Source organism: Apus apus, chromosome 1 (genome assembly GCF_020740795.1).
Source record: "Apus apus isolate bApuApu2 chromosome 1, bApuApu2.pri.cur, whole genome shotgun sequence".
Taxonomy (NCBI): Eukaryota; Metazoa; Chordata; class Aves; order Apodiformes; family Apodidae; genus Apus; species Apus apus.
In genome coordinates, this window is record NC_067282.1 from 134,105,033 (window position 1) to 134,131,562 (window position 26,530).

The following is a 26,530-nucleotide window of genomic DNA, read 5'->3' on the forward strand; positions in this document are numbered from 1 at the left end:
TCAGCTGTTTATAACGTTTCTCCATGTCACGGACATTTCTGCAAATACCTATCTCTGTTTTGTTGCAGAACAAGAATATTTTTGAAATCTCAGAAAATTCCATAAAATAAGATTATTGTTCTCCACTCAGGTATCACAGCAATCATTACTTAAGTATTTTTAGCTGACTAACAAAGACTTGCTTAGAACTGATTGCAAGTGATGACATGCTAATAGAAAGCTTTGTGTACAGTAGACACAGTATTTGAACACAGAGGATCCCCTCCCTCCTCTATCAGCATTCTCTGATAGACTTTACTGATCCTAGGACTTTAGAGAACTGCTGGGTTAATGCTTACGCTGATATTCAAGGGAAGTTTTGGAACATCCTCTAGTTAAAAAAAAAACAAACTTAAAATCCAAAAAAATGAATTCTTAGCAGGACAACTTAACTTGCAAGAGGAAGTAGAATTTTCAAGACAGACCTTATTTCAGAGGCCTTCCTATGTTAGAGCTGCATTGAAGCTGATGAGTAATCTCTTCAGAAAGTCAATATGGATTCCATTTAGTACTATCCTGTGACTTGAGATAATTCCATCATGGCTATGGCTCTCAAGTGGGTGAAGGAAAGATATGTTCTTCTGCTCCTGAAGTTAATTGGTGGTACAATGGGAACGAGGGGTAGCAAAAGGTAGATAAAGACAGGATAATCTTTAGTTTTACAAAAGCTGATTAAGGGAAGTGCCTTGTGAAAGCTCATGGACAGGTCACAGATATGGTTGGTGGTCATGCTAAACTGGTTTATCTTCTGTTCTGGATACATGTGGAATACATTGAGTTTAAGCATAAAATGTAAGCAACCTCTCTCTTGTTAATCTCTGAGTAAATCTACTGACCTGCAGCTCACAGCTGCTCTCTTCCCTGACAGGAATATGTTTCTGCTTGTTTATAAGCATTTCTACATGTGTTTCAAAGGTGTTTGAACTAAAAAAATCTCCTGGTTCTGATTTTCACTCTCGTTTACTCTCAGCCTGAAGAGGAAGGAAAATATATCTATATTTGTAGTTTTTATTATATTTAATATTTCCAATCTTTCAATGTATAGATTAAGAGTAGATTGTTTTGAAAGGAGATGAAGAAAGAAATTGTGCAAGTTAACAAAATACCTTTTAAAACACAGATCTTGGCTTTGACTTCAGCTGGCGGGTGGAGAGAGTAGTGAATATCGATACGCGTTTTTAGAGAACACACTACTAACTAGAAGAGAGGTTCCCAAACTTTTTTGGATGGCTATCAACCCTCAGAATTTATTGCAGACCACCAGACATCGTTATCATCAAACTTTTAATTGAAAACACTATTAAAAACAGTGTTTAATATGGCTCTGTGGATTAGCCGAGAACCCTTCACCGTAGCCTCCTGGACCACCAGTGTTCTGCAGACCACGGTTTGGGAACCACTGAACCAGACTACACACATCATACACCCCAACAAAACACTTCTGTGTCTGAAAGCAAAGCCAGTCCTGCAATTGCACGATGTACTCAATACACTAGTCAGTTTAACCTTCTTGGTACTTGAAGAACACGGCACCCTTTTATTTTTCTCTTACCTTAAATTGCTTTTTATTGCTTTGGAGAAACAAGTAAACGGTGCCAAAAAACAGTTTATGATTATTTCTTGTAGGATCTTCTCATATCTGGCAGCAGTTTAACCTTTCAGGAAGCTATCCATAAAAATGAGAAATATAAAATGTAAAACCCCCCACACCACGCACTGGTCATTCCAGAAGAGTTATGATATCTGTAAATTCTAAAATAAAAAATTACAAATAGCTTCCAAGCTTTTTGGGATTTTTTCTCCTTTGGAAAATGTGTTCTTTTTTGTCCTTCCGAAATCCATGAATGATGTTAAAGCTCTGTGTGTGGTCATTAAAGCTTTTCAGCAACTTTCTGCAAATTCTTTACAGTTATTCTTTGGCTGCAGTATGACAAGACTGTCTGTTTATCACCAGATAAACACACAGAGGAAAACGATCACAGCACTGAGAAGGGAACTTGTAGGGAAATGTTATAAATATGAACAGCAAAACAGCAATGACCATAATGCAGCTCTGCATTAAGTCATGGACAGAGCCTGGTCTCACATGAGAGCAGGAATGGGCTGTAGCACCCCTTTTCCTTGTTCTGCCTCTACATCTCCTTGCTTAGGTGCATCTCACAGGAAAAGAAAGTGGCTATATTTGCCTCTTCTAGTATACTCAATATCCATGGCTCTAACTTAGAATTGGGAATGAGGAACCTTGGCAACTAGTGGCATCACAATAAAAAAACCCAACAACAACAACAAATAATTAAAGGACTTTTTTTTTTTCTAAACAAGTCTGTTCTTCCATGGCAGTATCTCACTTGTTCTGGAGAAGAAATAATGTTGCCACAGCACTTCCATACCCCCTCTATGTTCAACAAGCAAAATAACGTGGAGTTTTGAGATGGAGTAGGGGTGGAAAGTGGTCATTCCAGCAAAACTATTATGCAAGAGAATTCACCAAGCAAAACGGGGAGCCTCTAATTTACCTTGAAAGACAACAAACCCTACCTAGCTCTTGTCTTTACAGGCCTCTCTTGCAATGCTTTACACTCAGGATCACTAATGGGTGCTAGCAGCAAATTCATAAAGGTGGATTAATAATCTTCCCATTTCTGTCCTAGCCCTTTCGCACATCTGAAGGGGTTGGGTGTTCCTTACCTTGTTGGAACACTTTTCTTTTTCCATGCAGTGCCAGTGGTTAGAGGTAACTATTGTTTTCCAGTGAGCATTGCTGCCAGTGACTCACCTATGATTCATCTGAAATAGATAAAAGTTCAGCTTGCAGACCTGACTAGGCAGTGTAAAAACAAATTGTGTTGCCTCACCTCACCACTGTCCAGACTCAAATTGCCCTCTGGTGAAGGGGGTTAGATGGGACTATCATTATGGTTGGTGCTTACCTGGGGTAATGAGCCCCAGTTGAGCCAAGCATTTGAAATAGATATTACAAGAAGTAATGCCCTCCTGACACCGTTGCTATAGATAATGTGTGTGCTTTCTTTAGTAAGTAAGTGCTGCCTTTCTGCCAACCCATCAGCTTTTGGCTTCTCTCCACAGGAAGCAGGGAAGCTGCATTCACCTATGCCATTACTGCTGCCGGGGTTGCACACGCTGTCACAGCCGCCTGCAGCCAGGGCAACCTCAGCAATTGTGGCTGTGACCGAGAGAAACAGGGCTACTACAACCAGGAGGAGGGCTGGAAGTGGGGAGGCTGCTCTGCGGATATCAGATACGGCATTGAGTTCTCCCGGAGGTTTGTTGATGCCCGAGAAATCAAAAAGAATGCACGGAGGCTGATGAACTTGCACAACAATGAGGCTGGAAGAAAGGTATTCCAGAAAGGATGAGGGATGGGGAAATGTATGCTGGAGGAAGGGGGGGAGGCTGGCTTGGTAGCAGAAGGAGTTCCCTGAGAACTTAGCCCTCTCTCTGCTGTTACCCCACACCCACATCAAGTTACCTGATGGCATCTAATGTTTATATTTTGTTGCTGTTTCTTTTTATTCAGAGCTGTCCACATGTTATAGATGCTCCTCTAAATGTTTCTGCTTCCTAAGCCTTCTTTCCAGTCCCACTGATGGTAGAGAGGCCTATGCTGGAGCTGTTCGGCATGATGATAAATCTTTGCTTTTCACCTCTTTTACAAAAATCTAGCAAGCGATGTTGGGGCTTGTTATGGGACAGGGCTGAGTGTCTGCATTGCTGAACTTCCACAGCATTTGCAGCTATTTATTCCATCAAACCCCAAAACAATTCTTTGACCACAGCTCTAATGAACTACAGACTTCTTAGCAAATGCACAATTGTCCATTTTGCACTTGTTGGGCTATGAACAGCAGCCTAAGTGTCACTTTGGAAGGAGAAACAGTTTAATGCTTACAGCCATGATTGAGTTGCTTGTAAAGGAGATTTTATTATACCTATCAAAGTGTTTTCACCCAGGTAAAAAATGCTGCTTCTACCCTCCAGTGTTTTTAGGAGACTCCAGTAGACTCCTCCACACCTAGTTCCCAAAGTTACACTGCATTTTTTTTAAACAGTGTGTGCTTTCAGTCCTACACCAAGAACTAGCTGCTGAGGTGGGAAGACATGGTTGAATTGGTGTTGATGGAAGCAGTATAATTACCTCACTGCCTGTGTTTTGGAGAATGCTTATTAACAGCCAGTCCATGGAACAGAACCTCCTGGGGATTGCAGCTGGCTGTGCATGGAAGCTAAAGGTGGTGTATGGACAGTTAGTTATCCATTGGGATGGAAGCACTATATAAATCCAATGTGGTAAAAGAGACCAGTTATGGAGCATAACCTCAAGTGTAGAGGCAGGATCAATACTTGATTAATGCTTGATACTGAGGTCTCCAGATGAGAGGGAGGCAGCTGACTGAAGAGCCAGGCAGAAAGGCAACCCTAAGAGAGGTACATCCTTTTTCACCATAGCTTGCTGCCACAAGCTTGAGAAGACCAGCATCTTGGAAGACCAGCTTCAGCTCTGATCACTCCTCTTAGCTTGGGCAGTTCTCCTTGTGTTTGGATGCAAAAGTAGCTGGAAGCCACATGTTAAACTTGCAAGGGAGTGTTTGTTACTGCTAGATGCATTATCATCCCTGCTTAAGCTGGCAACCTTCTGTGGTGGACCCCTATGGAGATGCTGATGCACATCATGTTACAGTCTAGATGTGAAAGATGGACAAAAGAGCAGAAGTGGATGCATAGACCGAGAATAGTGAAGACCTAAGGACAGAAGGTAGCTCAGTATCTGAGCCAGACACTGATCCCAGGTCCCCCAGTTCTAAATACAGTCCAGTAACCACTAGACCACAATGCTGATTCTTAGTAATAAAATTATATTTTTATTCTTCATCAGAATTTCATAAGCAGGGGACATAAGCAAACCAAATAAGTGTGTGTTTTTACAGATATTTCTGGTAGCAGAATTCATGCAAATGGATTTCATTTAGCATTCCTGAAAGCTTATTTTTTTTTTTTCAAATGTTCTTGCAAAAACAAATGATAACACTCCCTTTACTGTTTATGAAACAGGAATAAAAAGGCTTGTAAATATGGACAACACAGGGTTTTTTTTTTGTCAAATACACTTATGTCTGGACAGTTGCTGAAGCACAATGCTGAACCTCAACATTCCTCTTTTCCCTTACAAAAGTTTCACAACACAACTGGGAAAAGCTTGTACGTCTTAGAGTAAGACTATCGGTACCATCCTGCTGATCTGCATACCTTTACATTTGAAAATGGTTTAGAGCCAAGCTTCTGGTTCATGACTACTATTATTAAGGACCAAATAAGGATATTTTTCTCTTGTTTTGAACAGGCATAAAAGGTAAGAAGGAAACCACAGGCAGCTTACTGGGTTTTTTAAACTGCTGTTCCTTCAGAAGTTCTCAAATAATCTTTAAAACCTTAGGATGGGAATGCTAAGACAGTAAAGGAGCTAGATGCTTTTGTAGCTGCCTACAGCAATTCTGCCAACCATTAAAGAATTTCTTAGTTACACTTCAATCTTATAAAAATTAGTATATGGAAAAAAATATGGAAAAAAAAAACTTGATTATTTAAATTTCCCAATGTCTTACATTTCACAGGACTTTCACTATTTAACACCACCCCCCCCCCCCCCCCCCATGTTTACATCTATAATGGCAAGGCTCACAGTTCTTATTCACCCAAAACTCAGCTCATACCAAATTGGATTTTGAGTTCGGTAAGAACAACAGTTTTTAGGCAAACAATCTGCTATCTTCATTTCAGTCTTCTCTTTAAATCCCAGAGCCTCCTAATACAGAAACATGAGGAAAAAATGATGCAAAGAGCTCCCAACCCCACCTACAGATATTTCCAACTTGGTCTGAAGTCAGTGGAAGCCCCTGATGACCTCACTAGACCTCTAAGAGATGCCCAGATGATCATTGCTAGGATCAGGATCATTATCCAGGACTCTGACCAGAAGTTTTGTCCACAGAGTAACTATTTGAACACTCTCTTCTACCATTGCATGGAAATGTTCATGTCCTGAGGCGGGAATTTGCCCATCCTCCACCTCTCCCAGCACTTGTCCCAGATGTGCATGGAGTATTTGTAACTATAGCCGTGACTATAATGTTTTCTTCTCATCGGGACGTTCTCAAAAGCTGGCCTGCTATTACACTGTTGTTAAAAATAGAGCCCTGAGGAATTTATCTTTGAAGAAAAAACAGCACGGTCTATAAATAATTGCACAAACTTTGCAAAGAGATGAGATGAGGGGAAATAGTCCTGGGGACTCTTTAACTTGAGTCTGGGACTGAAGTGCTCAGCATAACACTATGATGAAGTTCCTCTTTGAAAAAAAAAAATAAAAAATTAGGGAATTTCTGATGACTTTGGAAAGGATGAAGCCCCTAATTGCCCTGCACTGCATCCCCTAATTGCTCTGCATCACATTTCTAAGAATTGTTTCAGCTAGCAGCAAATTTGTGAAGTTTCTAATAAGCTTGTAATGAATAGCATGAGTGACAAAATAACAAACTTGCCATTAGTGCCATTTGGAAGAAATAAAAGCTTAGTGATTCCTCCTGATGGAAGACTTAAGTTTTGTGGCAAAATGGCACTGTGCTGTGTAAGAGAGTGAAGTAGTTCATTTCACTGTCATTTTTTAAATGGCCACTCTGATTCAGGATGGAGAGTACTAGTGTGGTAAATGAAAACAAACCCCCAAAGGAAGACTAGTGTTAAGTCTTACGCAAATGTTACTGCAAGAGTGCCTCATTGCAAATCCAAATGATTACAGAGCTCTGTGGGCAAAACTTTGATAGCATAGTGAAAAATTAAATACCAACAAAACCAAGTAAGCTTTGATGCTATTTTATGAGACAGCTTTCTACCATGTATTTTTAGAAATAAGAATCTTTATTCTGGGATAAATGAACTTAGAAAGAATAACATCTGGGAATGCCTGCCATTAATCTTAACTTTTTGTTGAAAGCTTCAAAACAATGACCAGCTCTCATGGGGAATCTTGATTATAAAAATGGGTTTTCCTATTTGTTTGTTTTTAAGGGGGGAGTGAAAAGAACAAGCTGACAAATTGGTAGCAGATCACAGCTTTTCCCAAGAAGAAGAAAAGACAGTTTATCAATCAATTAGGCTCTTACGATAGACAATGACTGCGGTTATGCGGAGAAAAAGCCAGCCTGTTTCTTTCCCTTCCAGAAACACACCCATCACACTTGCTGCCAGAAACTCGGGCTGGTACCATCCCAATATGTATTCCTTTGTAATGCTGATGGTCTTTTCTTGTTGTTTTTTTGGAATGCCTAGAAGATGACAACATCTTGTTTTACATTTGAAACAATAAGAGAGTGGGGATGAAAAAAAAATAAATAAATCAGACTCTCTTCAGGAGAGATTATTCAATTACTTGGGACAACATTTCCATCTAAGCCATGGCTCGTTCTCACAGTTCCTGGCGCCACGGGACTGTGGTACTGGGAAGGGGTTTTTGCTGACATGCTTTGGCAGTAGGACAGCTAATAAGGCTATTTGTTCGTCATAAGTTATTTTATATATTTTTTTATATATATATATACACGCACAAAACATATATATGTGTGTACATAATTACAGATATTTATAAACATGTATATGTGTTGTCTGTACGTAAAATATGTAAGATAGCTTTAGCTCACTTCACCCCACATGAAGTATTGAAATTAATAAGCTCACTTCTGTAAGGTGCTCAACATTCCCTAATTTGTGGAGAACTGCCCTCATTGTCACCTAACAGGACACAAAAACTAGAAGCAATCCCTAGGAAAAGACTCTGGATTAAATTCTCCAAAGTTGCAGTAGAGGCTGAATCCCAGTTTCAAAAGTGAAAGCCATGTAATTTTATGCTCCTATAAGCCTAGAATATTTTTCAAAATGTGACTTTGTTTCCTAAGTCATTCCAACGATTTAAAGAATGTGAGTTTCCAGGTTTTACAGCCCTGAGCCCATCATTTGCTGAAAGTTCCTTTCTCTAAGACACCAAAACTGTTTCACTGCACACTCCTTGCAAGAACAGTTGTGAAATAAAAGTTTTTGACAGTTGTGCTTGATGGCATATTTTCCGCTTTCCCTCTTAAATTGATTCACAGACAGATAGAAATCCAACTTCAAAAAGTTTGGTGTTACAGCTTGGGTGGATTGGATGGATAACTAGTGCTTATCCATATGTCCTGAATATGCAAGCTTTGGCTCAAAATCTCATGAGGATAGTTCTCCTGCTTCCAGTTGGGCTGGATTTACTAGGCTATTTTTTTTTTCCAGAAACACACCCTTAACATTGACTGCCAGAAGCTACATCTGGTACTATCCTGTTTTTTGAACATTTTGCTTTAAAATTAGAGGGGGGAAATAACCAAATATTTTAGGACTTGCTAAATGGGTTTATTCTAGAAATGTGCATGCCCATGCATGCCATGAAATGCATGCAAGACAGATGTCATCCGCCTAGTAAAATATTACTGCATGCATCCTCCCCCTCCCCCCAAGCTGACATCTATATTGCTTGACAGAATAAAAACAGTAATTAATTATTTTCATCTCCTTAAAACAAGATTTAAAATTTTACCTTCAAGCTTGATGGCAAATTCCATAGAAAAGAGTGAAATACTGCAGTTGCAGCCATTGTGGGGATGATGTCAAGAGTGCTTCTCAAGTTTTTTGCTGTTTCCAATATTTCACTGTAAAAATAAATTTTAGGAGGTTTTAACCAACTGTGGCAGGTTTTTGCGAAGACTTTCTACTGGAAGGCAGGGAAGAGACACAGATGGGTAAGGCTCTATAGCCCCCCCCTCATTGCAGTAAGGAGTTTAATGGGATGGGCAGCAGGCCTCAAAATGCCAGCCTTATTTTCCTACTAGCCAAGAGAAGAACTTAGGTAAAGACAGCAGTGCGCCTTCCTCAGGTTTTTAAGGCATTCAGTGGGGATACTATGGGAGTGGGTGTCTTGCCTAGGGAGGCAGGTGAAGGGTAGGAAGAGGTGAATTGATTCCTCTCTGTACGTCAGAGGGTCTCCAGCCTTGCTGAGCTGTGGCCAGTGCCAGGGAAAGCCTTTTTCTGCTGTAGCTGGATGCTACTCACCACAAAGCAGAGGATCCCATTGAACGAAACAACAAGAAAAATAGAGATGTGACAAGAGAAGGACTATGCACAGTAGTTCATTTCCTCATCTCCTGTCACAAAGAGTGTAAGTACTGTTTTGGTGCTCAGTGGAGCCTCCTCAGAGAGGAGCAGGGAGAAAAATATGCAGCTGGAGCACCTGTATTCCCCTCTGCTGGCTTCATGTCTTCTGCTCTCTGGGCTGGGCACAACCCCAGGAAATGTGGCTTGAACTGCTCAATTTTGGGCTCTGTTATCTGCTATTAAAGAAGAATATTTTCAGGACATTTGTATTAGAGGAGCAGCATTACCCCCTACTAATATTTGTTATACCCCTGGCTATCTGAGTTAAAAAAAACAACAAACCCAACTTAATTTCCCAGATGGGTCCATGAGATCAGCATTTTACCACCAGCTCTTGTGGCTGTAGCCACTCAAGCATCAAAGGCGTGGTGACACGAGGCAACCAGTATCCATCTCTTTTGGTACTGGTATTACCCAAACCAAAACTTGATCACTTGCATATTTGATGGGGGAAGACTCCTAAAGTCTTCTATTTCTTTTTGATACTGCAGTCAAAAAGTAATATGGATTTTGTTACATTTAACATCTGGTCCAAAAATGTGCATTTCCACTAAGAAAAACACAAACCAGAAAAGGCAGGCCAAAGCAAACACACACAAAATGTTACTGTTGTTTTTACATATTTTATCCAGATAGGATTTTTAATGTGTACAGAAACTGTATCTGATGTGCTGCAGTTGGGCCTAGATACGGAACTTGAAAAAAATTAATTTCTTTTCATGCGTATCATTTTGTTTTACTTCAGCCTTTGCAAGTCCTTTTCTACTTAACTGGCAGCGGACAATTCTCAAATTGCATTTTCAGTGTATGATTTATATAGGTATAAAAATATGTGGGATAAGAAAGCTTTAACATTGTATTTCACATTTCATTTAACAAAGTAGCAGTAGTCAAATAATTTTACTTGGCAAGATGATACTGGGGTGAGAATGGGCCTGCATGTGGAAAAGGGACCAAAGGAATGTTCCTGCGATTAGTCTGAGCCAGCACAGTCCAACGATGGGAATTTGCTCTGGGAGGTAGATCTTGCCGTAAACCATTCAAGATTAGATACGAGGCACTGACATATGACAAATGAAACTGCTGAGAGCGTGGGTCATATGAGCTAATGATTTTCAATCTTGGATCAGGCACCTAGCTTAGTGTAGGGTGTTAGATTTGAGTAAGTACCTTTAAGACTCAGGGTCAAGGCTTTGATGGGAATTTTGCTGAGGAAGACTGAGCTGAAGGGACATTCAGGAAGGAAAAGGTTAGTCGCTCTTCATTCACGGCTTTGAGTGAACAGAGTCAAATCCTGCTCCCTTTGCCAGGTCCAGTGGCACCTTGATGGCAAATGGGAAGCTGCATGAGATACCAGGCAGACAGACATACCTCTGGGAAAGCTGGAGTGTGCTGGCTTCTCAGCAAAGAGGAATGTTCTGCAGCATCTGGGTGGAGAGAGGGAAAAAATAATCTTGCTTAGAATCTGCTTAGTTTGGGCCTTGTATTCCCTGACCTTCAAGTTTTTGGGCACAATTCTATACCCACAGCTGACTGTGGGCACACAAATTATAGCATTCAGGAATTTAACTACCTGATGATTGGGCCTGCACTCAGTGTTGTAACCCCAAGCATTCCACATTCATGAGAGAAGCCTCCAAAAAAATAAAAAAACCTGCAAGATTGGCTTCACGATCATGAATTAATACTTTTTGAAACCTCTCCATTTTTGAGCCTGTGTGGCTTGCATTTGCAAGTTCTTCCACCATCATAAACAGTGGGAACCTTTGAAATACAGCAAAATGTAAAGTGAAATGAATCATGAAACTGGATCTTCTGACAGACAATTAAAAAAAAAAAAAAGAAGAAAGAAAGAAATCAAGACTTACGATAAAGTTGCTGGAGATTGCATTGCAGGGGGTGCCAGGCAGTGTTGTATATAAATGATAGCACCTCAACCATACACACAGGCAAACATATGTACACACACACATACATATATGAATATACATATGTAAGAATATCACCTAGGACACCAGAATGGGTGATATCTTCACCTTTAGGGAGCAATGAAATTTCCCATTGTAGCAGGGAAGCACATCAGTGACTGAGATGGAAGCTTCCTGGAACAGTGCCCAGAGTGTTGAGCACCCACAAGCATAAGGACCCTCAACAAGATTCACCTCCTCCCACTCTGAGCAGGTTACTGACGACCTTTTCAACAAAAAAAAAAAGACATCACAAACACATGCAGAACCTGACAAAATCCATACTAAACAACAAGCCCACTCTTCACTAAGATTTACTACTTAGGGAGAAGAGGAGCAGATCATCCCATTGGCAACGGTTTCCTGGAAGTCCTTAGATCCTATGGTGCTTTGTGGTGAAGGTGTAGGCAAGGCTGCCTTTTGTCATGCCTTTTGCTGCAGTGTTTGTGGCTGCAAGTGCACATTGATCAGTGGTTGAAAGAGAGAGATGTAGAAACAGGCTAGTTAAAAAAATGATTCAGCAATATCAAGCAAAACAAGCAATTTATGTGTATATACACATGTAAACATACATGTGTGTATATATATATACGTGTATATACGTGTATATACGTGTATATACGTATATACGTGTATATGTATATATATACATATATACACGTATATATGTATATATGTACATGCACATCTAAACGTTAATATTTTAACTCAGATTTGCAGAATAGGATTGAAGTCTTGTTTGGGAGTCTTTGAAAAAACCAGATCCTTCTGCACAGGCATGAAGTAGAGACAGAGGGATCAAATCCTGAAAGACCCTGGAGCATTTCATAAGGCAACCCTCTACTCACTGCTACTGAAATGCAGCCACCATAGCAGAAGGCATCAAGTTTTCCAGCTTCTTGTTTTTCTGTAGTGAAGATAGGAAGATGAAACAGTTTGCTGGACAGCAGTGGCCTTTCCAGTGTCCACAAAAAGCTGCTCAACCCAGCCTTGCTGATTTTGTTGATAGAGTACTTGTAGCTTCTTCACTAATCCAGTAAACCTTCCTGGAAATCCCCTTTTCTGCCTCCAAACCTTGACATGGGAAAAGCCAGTGGTTCCAGAAAGTCTAAGGTATTTTTGAATAGGATGCTCAGCTGTCATGTACTTCCTACCGTATGTTGGCAAGGGAGAATCAAAACAAAATATTCTCTTTAATATTGAAACCCCAGAAATTTGGAAAAAAACAAAACATACAATTTAAGTGAAACTCGAACAACTCAGGAGGGTGCCCTCTATTTGCAGGGATAACCAGAACTGTACAGCTCTTATTTTAGGGCCAGTTTCTTAAGCAGTAAGCGTTTTTTACTTCCCTTCTACCTCATTATGCCATTGTACTCAGATTTCGGCCCTTTTATCCTTTGCCCATTTCAGTCATGTTCTGGGATCTGCAATGAAACCACTACAGAAGATGGTCTGCAGGATCAGTAATGCTTGAAGACAAGCTCAGGAGCTCATATTTCTTTGTAAGGATCACACTGCGAAGGGAAAAGATCAGTTTGCTTTGTTCTTAGGCCCTGATTTTCATAAGCTAATGATAACTGTGGACAGCCTTAAGTGGTAGAGCAAGGGCAGAAAAACAGAGGCACTCCTGTGAGACCGGTTTCCCCTCTGCCACACACATGGAGAGGGTGGGCATCTGCTTACCCTCCCCCTGGGCATACACCCGTGCCTGGTGACAGAGGCATGTGCTGTCCATGGCACAGTTTGGCTCTAGTGCAGGTGGAAGTTTGGGAGCCAAGCGTGAGCCCAAGTGCCCTCCAGTTTGCTTCCCTTTTAGGCACCACCTGATGCTGGATTAACCTCCTCCAGGCTACCTTCCGTAGCAATGATAAATACTCCCACTTCTCTTTGGCTCACAACTCAGCAAGAGCCTCCAGTGAATTTTATTTTGTCTAAAGTGGGGCAGTTGTTGCCCTTGTGCAAAAACGTATTTGTGGCTGAACATGTGCCTGATATTTGGGCTAGATACTGCAAGGAGTGCTGCTTTGAAAGGGGGTGCTGTGCTCTGTGGAATAGTTACTAGGTATGCAGGTATTACCACTGCCAGTATAGGCAAAACTTTTGATTATGCAGTTAACATGGAAGCCTATTCAGCCACACAGTATATATTGTTCTGACATTAAAGCTGGTTAACATTTTTTAAACATTCTTGAAGCAATAAAGATTAAATATTCTGAATCTTAAAACACTTTTTCCCTCTGCTTTCAAAATGAAAATGGTTTGAAAAAGATTTTTTAAGTCACTGGAGTCCCTTTAATTACTTTGGCTCTGAAGACATGCCTTCTGAAATTTAAGTTAATTTTCCCCAACATTTAGATACAGAATGCAAGTTTTTTCCAATAAAATGACACAATGCTGTGCTTCTGACCAACTGCCATGTAAAACAAGATGTGTTACAAGCATTATTCTGGGAGGGGAGAAGATTTATGAGCATGCATTTAAAAAATTTCAACCAGCAATAATGAATATTCCTATGAACTACACGTACCAAGATTTAGCAAGCTTGCATTAGCATTTTCCTGCAGTAACCATATGCAAATGTCTGTACATATAGGTTCTCGAAGAGAGGATGAAATTGGAGTGCAAGTGCCATGGAGTTTCAGGTTCCTGTACAACTAAGACCTGCTGGACCACACTTCCTAAATTCAGAGAGATTGGATATATTTTGAAAGAGAAATACAATGCTGCAGTGCAGGTGGAGGTGGTACGAGCCAGTAGACTAAGACAGCCAACCTTCCTGAAGATCAAGCAGATTAAGAGTTACCAGAAACCCATGGAAACAGATTTAGTGTATATCGAAAAGTCACCCAACTACTGTGAGGAAGATGCTTCCACGGGAAGCGTCGGCACCCAGGGACGACTCTGCAATCGCACCTCTCCCAACGCGGACGGGTGCGACATGATGTGCTGCGGAAGAGGGTACAACACACACCAGTACACCAAGGTGTGGCAATGTAATTGCAAATTCCACTGGTGCTGCTTTGTGAAGTGCAACACGTGTAGCGAGCGGACAGAGGTGTTCACCTGCAAATAACAGCATCACGTGCAAATGAACAGAACAAATCACCACGAGTGAAGAAAGTGGAGTAGAACAAACGACGACAGCATCATTTTGCACATCTAATCTTCTTTGGGAAAAAACCAACAAACCCTGACCAATGCCACAACAACCAATCCCTGCCCACTACTTACACTTCTAAGGGTGGTGCATTTTGGCTGGCTGGCTGTTGTAACTGCTATGGAAACAAGGGCAACAGGATTAAGGTGATGTTGACAACCACATGGTACTTTCTCTCTCTCTCTCTCTTTTTTTTTTTTTTTTTTTTTTCTAAAACTACAATCTGGGTGTTGTAGATTCCTCCTAGTAAGTGTTTTAAGTTATACATATCAGAGAATCTGATTGCATCGCAGCTCCCATGAAATTTAAAAGAAAAAGACACTTTCTCACATTTTACAACAACTAAACCACCAAGACGTGTGCAAATAAAGACCTTTTTTTTTTTTTTTAAGGATATGAAATCTTCACTGACTAGAATACAGCAGTCTTGCTGCAAAAACCTACATTTCCAAGAAAGCAGGTAGAGAGAAAACAACTTGTAGGAAGACAAAATCTGTGGCAGAAATACTCCACTATCAGTTTGGAAAAAAAGTAACATTCACAAAATTACATCAGCTGCCAGTGACACTGGAACTCTTTGAATGAACATTAAAAAGAATTATTTATGTTTTTAATAGTATCAAAAAATTCTAAGCACTAACGGGTAGCTATGTCTTAATTCTGTACTAAATGTAAACTTATTGGAACTCTGACTTTATGATTTTTGTATTTGGTTATCCCTAAGTTCTTCAATGCTACTGATCTGTTGTCACTCCACTATTAGAGTTCAATTACTGTAGACCTTAAGCAATTACCAGAAGTGAGCAAAAAAGATCACGCAAAACTGTGGTTACAAATGCTTGATAAAGACTTTTCTCTCTTGCCTCCTGAATAAGAATGACTCTTTAGACTCAGGCTTGAGGCACAGAGCACCTGCCCTCAGCTCCTTGTAGGGAGTTTTAGGATTCAAAGACATACGAAGACATGTCAAATATCAAAGTTTTTGTTTTGCTGTCAAATGCACTGGCAGGATCTTCCAAGCTTTGCATTTTGCCTTTAAAAGTTGAAAGTTAATATTACCAATAGTTTTAAATAACTTATGCTCAGTATCAACTGAGAAATTAATAAAAACGTGGTAGCTGAGCTCCAGGTTGCTTCAACCTGTGAGTTGTGGTGGCTTCATGAGCATGAGAAAGCTAAAATTTGGATTGGTCTGTGTTGTCATTATTCAAAAGTTGGCAATAACATACTCCCTGGTAAATAGATTAATGTTAAGAAAGAAGCTGACTTTTTACACCAGCACTCACTTATAATTCACACACATTTACCTATGAGAGATTTTAAACAAAATCCTCAGATAGTACTACTGTAAAATCTAGTGTTTTTAACCGCACGAGCCAGATATGCCCACTATAACACAGCACATTTAATCACAAAAAGGTTTGCTTGTTGCAAGGGTCCTTACCTGATTTTCTGGAAACCTGGATTAAAAATTTCCTAATGTCTGCCTATGTGCATTTTCAGCTTTTGTTTAATTTTGCTACTTTTATTGAAGGGCTGCACAGCCATCAGCCCACCTCATCTGATGTGGGACCACTTGTCATGCCACACAGTGCTCTTGGGGCAAAGGGCTGGTAGAGCTACTGCCCTGCCAGCTCCCATGCTGGATATGTGAGTGAGCCAGGATTACCTCCATAATTTATGGACTTGTACTATCAAAGGCAACTCATCACCTGGAGAACTTCGTTTGTACATTCACGAAGACCTGTCTTTCTGACCTCAAGCACTTATCCTCTGAAAATAAGACCCCTTTGATGAGTCTCTCACAGAGCCATCAAAAATTGAAGAGCTCCTTTATGTTGCTGTTGGTTTCTAAATACCAGCCTTGGTGTGAACGAGTGCAACTCCACAGAAGTCGACAGGGGCCCCCAAAAATGCTAGAGTGACTTAATATAATTTAAAGTCCCTTTGATTCATGGGTATTGTTGTTGAATAATGGTGATATACTGTACTTTCACTACATTCTTGACAGGAAGCAAATAAAGCTCCCAAGCACAGTAATGCACAGTCTTATGGTACTAGATACTGTAAATATATTAGAATAGTATTTGTTAAGTACAATTGAGGAATCCAACTAAGTTATATTATTGTATATCGTTTAAATGTCTATAGAGTATTTTAAATTATTGTGAACTACACTGCGTTGAAAAAGAAAAAAAGGTTATATATTATAACACCAACCACTCTGAAAAGTGGACCAAAGTGACACTTTCTCTCTTTTTTTTTTTTTTTTTTTTTTTACATGCCCCTATTTCAAACAACTCCATCAGCTACTGTAATACCATTGTAACAGTCCTATGGTTGGATTAGCTGTCTAGAATATAATGTTTCAGAGCATCCTGTAAAAGCTTCACTTATGTGGGGGTGCAGCATTCAGAAAGGTACTGTATAGCACAAAGCAGGGGCTGACCACAAAAATGCATGGACTTTGTACTATGTCACTAGAAAAAGCAGTTTTGGTCAGAAAATACCACTACCATTAATGTACTGAAACATCCCCCCAAAATGACCACCTTTTAGTCAAGTTGTCGACAAACAGAAGTGGGTTACAGACAACTTTTATTTTTAAAAATGTAGTTTGATGTCAAAGAACTGTGACAATAGCGGTTTGAAATCGACCACGAACATAACATGGTTTAACCATGCCTTAGCCATGACAAAACACAAAATATTGTATGTTACTAAAGAATTTAAGAGCAAAGATCAATTTGTTTACTATGTTAATGTTTTATGGCAAGAAGAATACAAAAGATAATATGTGTTTCCATTAAAACTTATTTTTTTCCCCTTCTAGTTCCCTTTCTTTATGTTTGTTATTATTTTAGGAAAAAAAAAAAAAAAAAAGGCAACAAGGCCTTATGCAAAGTCTATTTGTGTACAGGCTTCTCTGGATGAGAAATGATAGGCAGGTTCCATGTCCAAAGCAGTTTTTTTGTTTTCTGAGAAACCGCAATGAATGTGCCTGTGTTTGGTATCACATCCCAAGCCGTGTGCCTACCCCAGCAGCACAGAGAAACCAGCACAAGCACCAACCTTGCTACTACCAGAGGCTCCAGTTGGCTGAAATGAGGTGGAAATAAATGTTTTATGATAGAAATGTGGCATTTGACTTCAAAATTATTCTTGACCATGAACCCTAACTAACAGACTAGTGAAAAGAGAGGAATAAGAGATGTATAGTCTTGAAGGCCCTGGCTTCAGCTCTTGCACATGCTTCAGATTATTCACGTAAGTTATGGACACAGCTGAAAACCCTACCTGAATCTGGACCTAAAGGATTTCACAGCATTTGCGTTTGTCAGAATAGCAGGAACCACCTTGATAGTGAGGATAGTGTCTTCCTATGTGAAATCTAAAGAAAACGTACAACCTTTGTTGTATTTGCCCCTCAGGGAAGATATCCAGCTATAGATAAAGGTATAGCCAAATTCTACATGAATTAAGTCCAAAATAACTTCATTAAAAGGAACTGAGTTGCCCTGGGTTTATTGCAGCATAAGTATGCACAGCATTTTGCCCACAGATGCCAAAGAAAACACTGCACCTTCTTTCTAATTACATCATGGGAAACCTGTGAACAGAGCTGCAGGAAGTTCTTATAGTAAATGATAATATTCTAGTACCTGAAGGGGCTACAGGAAAGCTGGGGAGGCACTTCTTACAGGGGCGTGTAGGCATAGGACAAGGAGTAATGGTTTTAAACTGAAAAGGGTAGATTTAGCTTAGACATGAGGAAGAAATTCTTCACTGTGAGAGTGGTGAGATGCTGGAACAGGTTGCCCAAGGAAGCTGTGGATGCCTCCTCCCTGGAAGTGTTCAAGGTCAGGTTGGATGGGGCTCTGAACAACCTGGTCTAGTGGGAGGTGTCCCTGCCCCTGCAGGAGGTTTGGAACTAAATGATCTTTAAGGTACCTTCCAACTCAAACCATGCTATGATTTTGTGATTCTCTGAATGCAATAATTTCTACAATGACATTTGGCATTAGATGAAAATTATCAAAAGGTTTGCAAATCTTTTAACATATCTGAAGCATGCTGTGAGTAGGCCACTTACATTTTCAAATATGTTTCCATGGATCTCTTTCTTATTTTAAGGTTAAAGCCCAAAAGTGATATTGAACAAAACAAACTAAGACTGTCCCTTACACCAGCTTTACTATGCAAATAACTTGATATGCCTTTCACCATTGAAGGCACTACTGGCATTCAAGAGAAAATGCTTTCTATAAAGCTAATTTGCATTCGTAACTATTTTCATAACTGAACTGAATGACTGCACATTTCCTTTCCAATCCTTCAGACCTTTTGTTGCAATGACAGTTCCCACAGCAAAGGTTGTACAGTAAGCGGCACAGTGAAGACCCAACATTCTTCTCTCTCTGCATGACAGCCACAATGAGACGTGGGTTATACACAACTGAAACTATGCTGAAGGGAAAAAGATGAAAACGGAAAGGCAGGGGAAGATGTAACCAATTTTAGCTTGTGGTACCGATACCGTAAGAAACCTCCTGCGTGCAAAACAAACCGCATTGTAGGCTGAACTTCCCCCACAAACTTTTTTCCCCTCAAATCCAAAGTCCTCGTCTGCAATTCTGCACGTTCAAACTCTTTCATTGAGAACAAGCCTGCCCAAAGGCTGGCAAGTATCTTCCTGTTGGTCTTTGAGCTGCTATTAGGAAATTCTAGGGGATCATTTTCTGACAGGGGAGATGCAGTTGCAAATTTAAAATTTGCAACTAATTTTTTAAAAATTACCTAGGATTTTTTTGCCTGCACATTCCTTCCTGCAGCACAGATATATGTACTTTAAAAGATTTGTTTGCTGAAGGAAAAATATGGTTATTTTGACATAACACATGGTTGTTGTTTGCAATGTGTTCCACAGAGTGCTGAGGCAGAGGAAATAATAGTGCTATAAATTCAAAATCTTCAGTCATGCTGTTTTTTCTGAAAGCAATACACTATTACCTGCTTGGAGGCCCTAGTGCAATTCTATTTTATAGGATGGTCCTTTCTGTAAGATGGTATTATGAAAGTCCAAAAAAATGGGAATAAGTAAATTACTTTGGTTACAGGTCCACTTATTCTCCCTGCAAACAGACCAATAAGGAGCCAGCTCAAGGACATCTAAGCTTTTGCATAGGTATTAAAAATGATTACGATATTTATTTCATAGGTGATCCCAAGTGAATGTCACCACACCAAGCACTGGAAAAGCTTGCATCAAAAGCCAGCTCTATTATTAGCCTCTGCCTTCATTTGCCCAGCAATTTAGAGGAAAACCAGCATTTTAGATCCCATACAGCTAAAAGGAATTCCCAAGGAGATTACAAGATTTTGATCTTATTGTTTAATTCCTGTGGCTGTGAATGAAAAGGAGCATTCCCTCAATCTTTGGGTAAAGGGAAACCCAAAGGCATTTTGAAGACTATTCACACTACTCAGCTTAAAAGACTAAAAGATGGGCTAAGTGAGCTGACAGCTTCTCTGGACTCATTCCACAATAGGGAGAGTGTTAGAATGACCATCTCCTCCTTCTCAACCTGGGAAAAACCCCAGGGAGACACAAGGGATAATTTATCAATTGAAATTAAGCACTAAAAAATGTGTTGTGTGAATTAACTCCCATTTCCCCTCTACCATTTGCCTCAGTTGCTCTTGGGCACTAATTATATTTTCTTAATTTTATTTTTTTTTTTTTTTTTTTTTTTTTTTTTTTAACTGTGAGCTTTATTGTTTTACACATTGTGGAATAGATATTCTATTATGTCAGTGAAATTGGCTTTGCTTTTCCTTTTTGCAGCCACCTTGTTCTCAACTCTTCCAACAAATTTCTGACTCCTGATTTTATGCATGAACTATTTCCCTGCAGAAATGATTTCAAAGAGAACTGTAAAAGCAGGACCATTATCCAGTGATTTGACAATGGAGATTTCTACAAAGTGGCTTATTTATGATTTTTGCTTCCTTTTAAGATTTATGCTGTGCACCAACTTCAATCCAAAGGGGGAATGTTTAATAGTATTATAATATTGGTTATAAAGGATCCTAAGGGGTGTGCACTGCAGTGCGCTCCTGTTTGTTTGTTTGTTTTTACTGGAGTGCATTCAGGCTGCTATTTTTGAGCATATCAGGCTATAGTAAAAGGCTCTTGCAGCAGCTGCACCCCAATTACCTGCATGGATTGCAGCCTGCCATTGAAGCTGAGTTCAGCCTACAGGCTTGTTAAAAAGGCAGTGAAATGTAACAGTCATGTATTCTCAGTAATGCCAACCATCACGTAGGATACGGTTACTTGTCTCAACACCTTTCTAAGTATTATGTTCTTTAAAGACAAAGAGATACATACAGAGCTACTTTAAAATAACTTACCCAGAGAGAGCAAAAAAAGGCAGTCCTCAAATTGCATTATATATCCGAAATAAGAAGAGTAATAAGCAAACACATTGTACGCATACAAATATATGTAAAGATATTAAAAATACATAAATAGATGTGTGTGCATATTTGAAAAATACACACTGCAGATATTCAGAGTAATTTCTCTAAGATCCTTCCTCAACTTTTCAGTTTTTAAGGGGAGTGGATTTTGTGGCTCTCTTACTGAAAGAGAGGGATAGAAATTTTCCACATTTCCTTGCAGGTGTGCTGTGTCATCAGCACCACAATAACACCTGATAACACTTCCTTCTTTCATTCCTAAGTCTTTTCATTTGTAGGTCTCAAAGAAAAGCAAAAAAAGCTCTCATTTTGCAGTTGGAGTAGGTGGAAATGTATGCAACCTCCCCCCTTAACCTACTCGGGAAGAGGAGGCAGCCTAATTTAGCTCTAAATCACCTGCCAGAGGCCACAGCAAAAGTCAAGAGTCAGGGCTCCAACTCCAATATCCTGATTTTCGGTCCAGGGCTCCGATTACCAGCCCCACCTGCCGTGGTTACTGAAAGCACGGAAGCGTCAGCTGTGATGAATATAAGTTTATTGGCAAGCACCTCACAACTCTTCTTCCTTATCTCTCTCTTTAAAAGATAAGCTACCTAATATTTGCCCCTGGCTGGTCTCAGCAAATGTGTCATGATATGCACTTACTTTGCACCCGTGTTAACCTTTTGAGCAGATGCAGGCACTTTCAGTCAGAAAATCATCACAGGTATGCTCTGTTAGTACATTTACAGTAATGAGTCAGATAAATGCTTTCTGTTTTTAAAAGACTAGAAGCAATGCAGCAGGACAGGTTAGTCCACCCACTGCATTTTGTTCCAGCAATTCTGGCACAGAGCTGCATCTGGGATCAAACAGTCTTAGGAAGCCAACATGCCAAGCTTGAACAGTAGGCTAATGTAAATATATAATGGCGTGGGAAAAAGTCTTTTGTTTGTTAATATTAGGTGATACAGAGTATCTGTCGTCCAGGACAAGGAACCAGAGAGTTGTTGGATCGCATTCAGCAATGCCCAGTTGTCTTTTTTTTTTGAGTGCATAGGTTGCTTTCCTCTCCGTGGGTTTGTGTGTGCGTGTGCATGCATGCAGGGGGACTTGGGAAGCATCTAAGTCAAGGCACTAATAAGCTTTTCATTTCATGGACAAAAAAAAAAAGGAAAAAAAAAAGAAAAGAAAAAAGCATTTAGTGGGAATCTGAACATGAAATACCTGGGGATGGGTGGCAGCAGCATGGTAAGAAAATACGTGCTTTGGAAGTTTCAGCTGACTACCTAATCCAAACCAGTCCTGGAGGAAGGGGAAGGAATGAGGAAGTCAGTTTGTGGTCACCAGCTTCTCTGCCTGTGATATCCAGTACATAATTATTACAGGGCTACAGTTCAGCCAGCGTTTGACAAATGAACTACCAAGAGTTTTCTCTGCATGTTTTCTATTCAAGTGTATTTAGTAATAAATACTTGGTTCTTGTGGCATTTTCTTAGTCAAACAGAGCCACTCCTAAGCATTAATAATACATTTTATTCTTGGTATAAGGCTCTGAACAAGATTCTTTTATTCTGGTTGAAGGTCTCTTTACAGAAGTTGAATATCCTGGATTTTTTTCACCCACACTAATTTTGACTAATTATATGCCTAGCACTCTACATCTCCAAACCCTTTGCAACAGTCCACATATTTTTGTGCTGAAAAGTTGCCATGGAATAGAAAAAAAACCCATGATATCCAATAAAATTATCAAATTCGTTTTATAGAAGGGAAAAGTCATAGCAAAAGGATACAGGCATCAGGCCAGAACATCAGATTTCCTTGTTCCCAAGGACTTTACTCATTCTCAGCTTCTCCAGTCTTCAGCTTCATAAACCCACAATTCCTGAGTGCATGTAGTGTTCCCATCAGCTCATCTAGAGGTATGTGTAAATGTCAATTTTCAGTCTCAAAGATCTGAAGTAGGATGTAAGGAGACATAAATAGTCCCTGATAGTGCTACGTTATGTTTCAACTGTATTTGCAAACATAATATTAAAGTTATAATAAATGTATAGAAAATGTCTATTTTTAATCAGTGCATATTTTTCAAATCACATAACTTTTTAGAGCAAGGGGCAGTACTCATTTTCATTCAATGTATTTTTAGAAGCATATAATAACAGGTCATACACCCCTTTCGTGATGGTTTCCTGAAGTGGAAATTAAGACTGAGTAAGTCAGATGCCTTCTACTAGTATTTGAACTGTTTTGTAGTCTGTGACTTTGTATGAGTAACTCATGTATATATGTAAAACACATTTAGTGAAAATACCAGCACTGACAATTTTTGTTTTCAGGTATTCTTGAATTTTTCTACCCATGCCGAACTATCCATCAACACAGAGAACAAAGAGAAACAATATTTTCCATCAAACAGCCACATGGATGCTACTCTGAGGACTTCCATTTGCTTTCCTTTAAAAACAGCATCCTCAGTTTTCTGTTTAAAACCTTTTACACTCAAGAGACACCTTTCTTCTTTTCCCTAGATGGGTTCACTTGAGCTTCATTCTCCACTTCAGCTTTTTAGTTAGCTACACTCCCTCACAGTCTAATGCCTGCTTGAATGTCTCTACTCAAGCTGAGACAGATCCAAAAAGTGCTTGTAGAGGGTGTTGGCCCCAGTCCCAAAAGCCTTTTTCTGCTGGCACTTCAGAGCAGTGAAGTGTTTGCCTGCTCCCATCGTCTTTAGCTGAAAGAGGAGAGTACTGAGCTTATCCTTCAACCATGGATGACTGTGAGGTAAGCCACATCATTTTAAGGAGCAATAAATCAAATTAGGCCCTGCTCGAACTCTTGACCTGCAACTTGTCAAAGGTGATGGTTATCACCAAATTCAGCTCCAACTCTACATCCAGCAGGGCCAGACTAGAGGATGCCATGACCTAAATGAGAGGGTTTTCTAAGCCCGGCTTCAGAAGTGATTAAATCCCTCTGACTTTTGAACACCACATCTTAAAGATCCCATTCCAGTTTTAAAAATTCTCAAGCACTTTTTGCTTAAAAGCTCTGTGTTGAGCACAATTCTCAAGGTTTGCTACCCTTGAGTAATTCAGCTATTGAAAAAAGACCTCTCAACAAGGGATTTTAATGATTAGTCTCAAAATTACACATGCAAAAGAAGCACCAGAAAGGAAAAAAAAAAAAAAATTCATAAAAGCAGCCACATGAAGATTAAAAAATTGAAACTGCTGAAAAGATGGAGTCTGAAGAGCAGTGATGTTAGCACAGATCCTGCTCAGTATTGAAATGCCACCGTTATGAGGCTGCCATGCTTGCACATATTCACCTGTCCTATAACATGTTCATGCACTTTACCTCAGTTGGAAAAAAGCTCCAAACCTGTGAGAGAACATTGCAAAAAAATAAAAATTTCTTTGGTGACAAAAGAGAGGTTAACAAAGACCAAAACAGAGTTGGGATGAATCTCTCAAATTGATCATAAAAATGGGAGACTAGCAAGTGAGAAAACTTTTTAGAGTAGGCTTCCTCAATGCCTTTTTAAAATTTAATTTCAATTATATATTTAAATATGTTTATGCTAAAGCTTAAAAAAGAGAAAGAAACAAAAAAGATTTCACAATTTTCAGAATAGAGTAAGTTGGCTGGTCTAAACCAGACCCCATCTTATAGCCAAGAAAAGCCAGAACTATACATTTTTGTGCTCCCTTGGAAAGAGAACACTTTTGAGGATTCTTTTTATGTGTGTGTGCATGACTGGAAAATAATTTTACTCCTAGCTTAACAAGTATGTTATCTTTTTTGAACATTTCTGTTCAAATAGTGCCCGTAATTTTTCTTCCCCTCCTACTTTGGTAAAAAACCCAACCATGTGACAGTGGTGGAGTTTCATATTTCAGTTCCAAAAGAAGACAGCTCCTTCTTTTTCTTCCCTCTAAGACTTCTTAAATAGGTACTACATATTATGTCACTCTTCCAAGTTCAGACTCCTGAAACGAGCAAAACTGGAACATATTGTCATCTTGACCTTGGATAAATATATAAAGCCAGAAGGTGGTAAAAGTATTTTTAAAGCTAGTTGGAATATAAAGAAAAACAGAAAAAACCTACAGAAAACAGCTGAATAGTAGAAGCCTTATATTCAAGCCAGGTAGAAGCCAGGTTGCCATATTCTCTCACCGCTTTAAAATAAACACAAGTGGTTAAATAAGAGCTTACTTGCCAGGCTTGAGTTGTCATTTGTGAAATATTGCCCAATGACTTGATAGTTTTCCTTTATTCAGAAAACTCTAGTAGAACTTTGATCCTGAGGTCAGGTGTCGCAGAGGACACTTCAGGGAGACCACATCAAACCTGGGAAGCCAGGTGGCACATGCCAGACTATATACACAGTCTAGCATGGCTTTTTCAACATCTTCCCAGTCATTTGTGAAACCCAGAAACACTAATTCCAACAGCCATATCTTAGGCAATACCTGGCTAGAGTTATTTTCAGCCATGATTACAGCCTGAGGAAAAGTGCCTGACTTCTCCACACCATGGGGTGGTGACTACTTCTGCATCCTCTGGGGGAGAAGATGGCAGAAGGCACGTCTCCAAGGCTTGGTTTTGGGAGCTATGGGTGAACTGCTGGAAAACCAGTGCTCTGTCGTCTGTGTGGTCACTTCTGCTTATCATGGTGCCAGCCCAGGACAACAGTTGGTGATCAGCAATGGAGGCATTATTTAAGAGAGAGGAAGGAGATGCTCAAGCAAAGCTCTTCTCAAGTGACACTGCAACCCTGTTGCAATACTTACAGCTCCCTACTGAATCCCACAATATTTAGCCCCTATTAATTGGAAAGCCTTGGGTCATGTTTGTTTTCTTGGTGCTTTCCCAAAAGCTAGCAGCAAGTGCCTTTCTTTTCAAGATCAGCAACAAATCAGTGCAAAATAAAAAAGCTGACACGAGAGCTTGTTATTACACATCTTCATCACAGGTTGCAGAGTGACTGCAAGTGTGGATGAGGCAACCAACCAACCAATCAACCTCCCTATAGCTGATGAAACAAATATTCCATTCATGTGGTTCTGGCCAGAGCCAGAATGTGTAATATGTCAAGAAATCAAAGGCTCAGGGGACTCCATCTGCTCAGGGGAGCAAGCTGGGATGGCTGCCCTGGGGAGGCTGTCGTGCCACCAGCAAACAGCCACGGCATAGAGTGAGGAGCTGGGGAAGCATAAGCCCAGCCTGCCGCTCACCTCGCTCGCAGCCCGCGCCGAGGAGACCATGTTTGCACACTCAGGGCATGAATAAAGGCAAAATTTTCCAAACTATTTTAATGTAAATACAGGGGCGTCCACGGCTAACCAGCATGGCAGTTTGACTGGGATGGCTGCCAAGGAACAAATTTAATGCAATGTATTTCATTTACTCCTAAACAATGGGTAAATGGCACTCTCTTGCTGTTTAAATGGCATACCCACCGCTGTCTACGTGTCTGCCCACAGGTGTTATGCAGTACGAACACTTGCCGTCTGTTAACATAAATTTGTTTGCTTGTGTTTGCTCCCCTCTTCCAGCCTGGCTGCTAAGCCTATCAAAGGTCCCAAGCCAAACAAGTACAAACACCCCCTTGCCAAGTGGGTAGGCAGCAATTAAAGCG

The 26,530-nt window shown here is 40.0% G+C and overlaps 2 protein-coding genes across 8 annotated transcripts in view; one reads left to right on the forward strand and one right to left on the reverse strand.

Annotated features, from left to right (window-relative positions):
• Positions 1 to 14,482, forward strand: part of WNT7B (Wnt family member 7B) — a 98,099-nt gene extending 83,617 nt beyond the window's left edge. For both annotated transcript variants that reach the window (XM_051611556.1, XM_051611545.1), the window contains exons 3-4: positions 3,127 to 3,398; positions 13,855 to 14,482. In XM_051611556.1, coding sequence (XP_051467516.1) covers positions 3,127 to 3,398; positions 13,855 to 14,334 — 752 coding nt within the window. In that variant the 3' untranslated portion in view covers positions 14,335 to 14,482. The remainder of the gene's footprint in view (positions 1 to 3,126; positions 3,399 to 13,854) is intronic.
• ATXN10 (ataxin 10) overlaps positions 1 to 26,530 on the reverse strand; it is a 237,685-nt gene that overhangs the window by 30,137 nt on the left and 181,018 nt on the right. For 4 of the 6 annotated variants that reach the window (XR_007888692.1, XR_007888690.1, XR_007888691.1 and 1 more), the window contains exons 12-13: positions 10,663 to 10,718; positions 8,678 to 8,789 (exon numbers count right to left, since the gene is read on the reverse strand). The gene's annotated coding sequence lies outside the window, so the exon portion shown is untranslated. Of the gene's footprint in view, positions 1 to 2,727; positions 2,827 to 7,217; positions 7,380 to 8,677; positions 8,790 to 10,662; positions 10,719 to 26,530 lie in introns of all 6 variants that reach the window. The other 2 variants (XR_007888693.1, XR_007888694.1) reach the window with 2 other exon arrangements.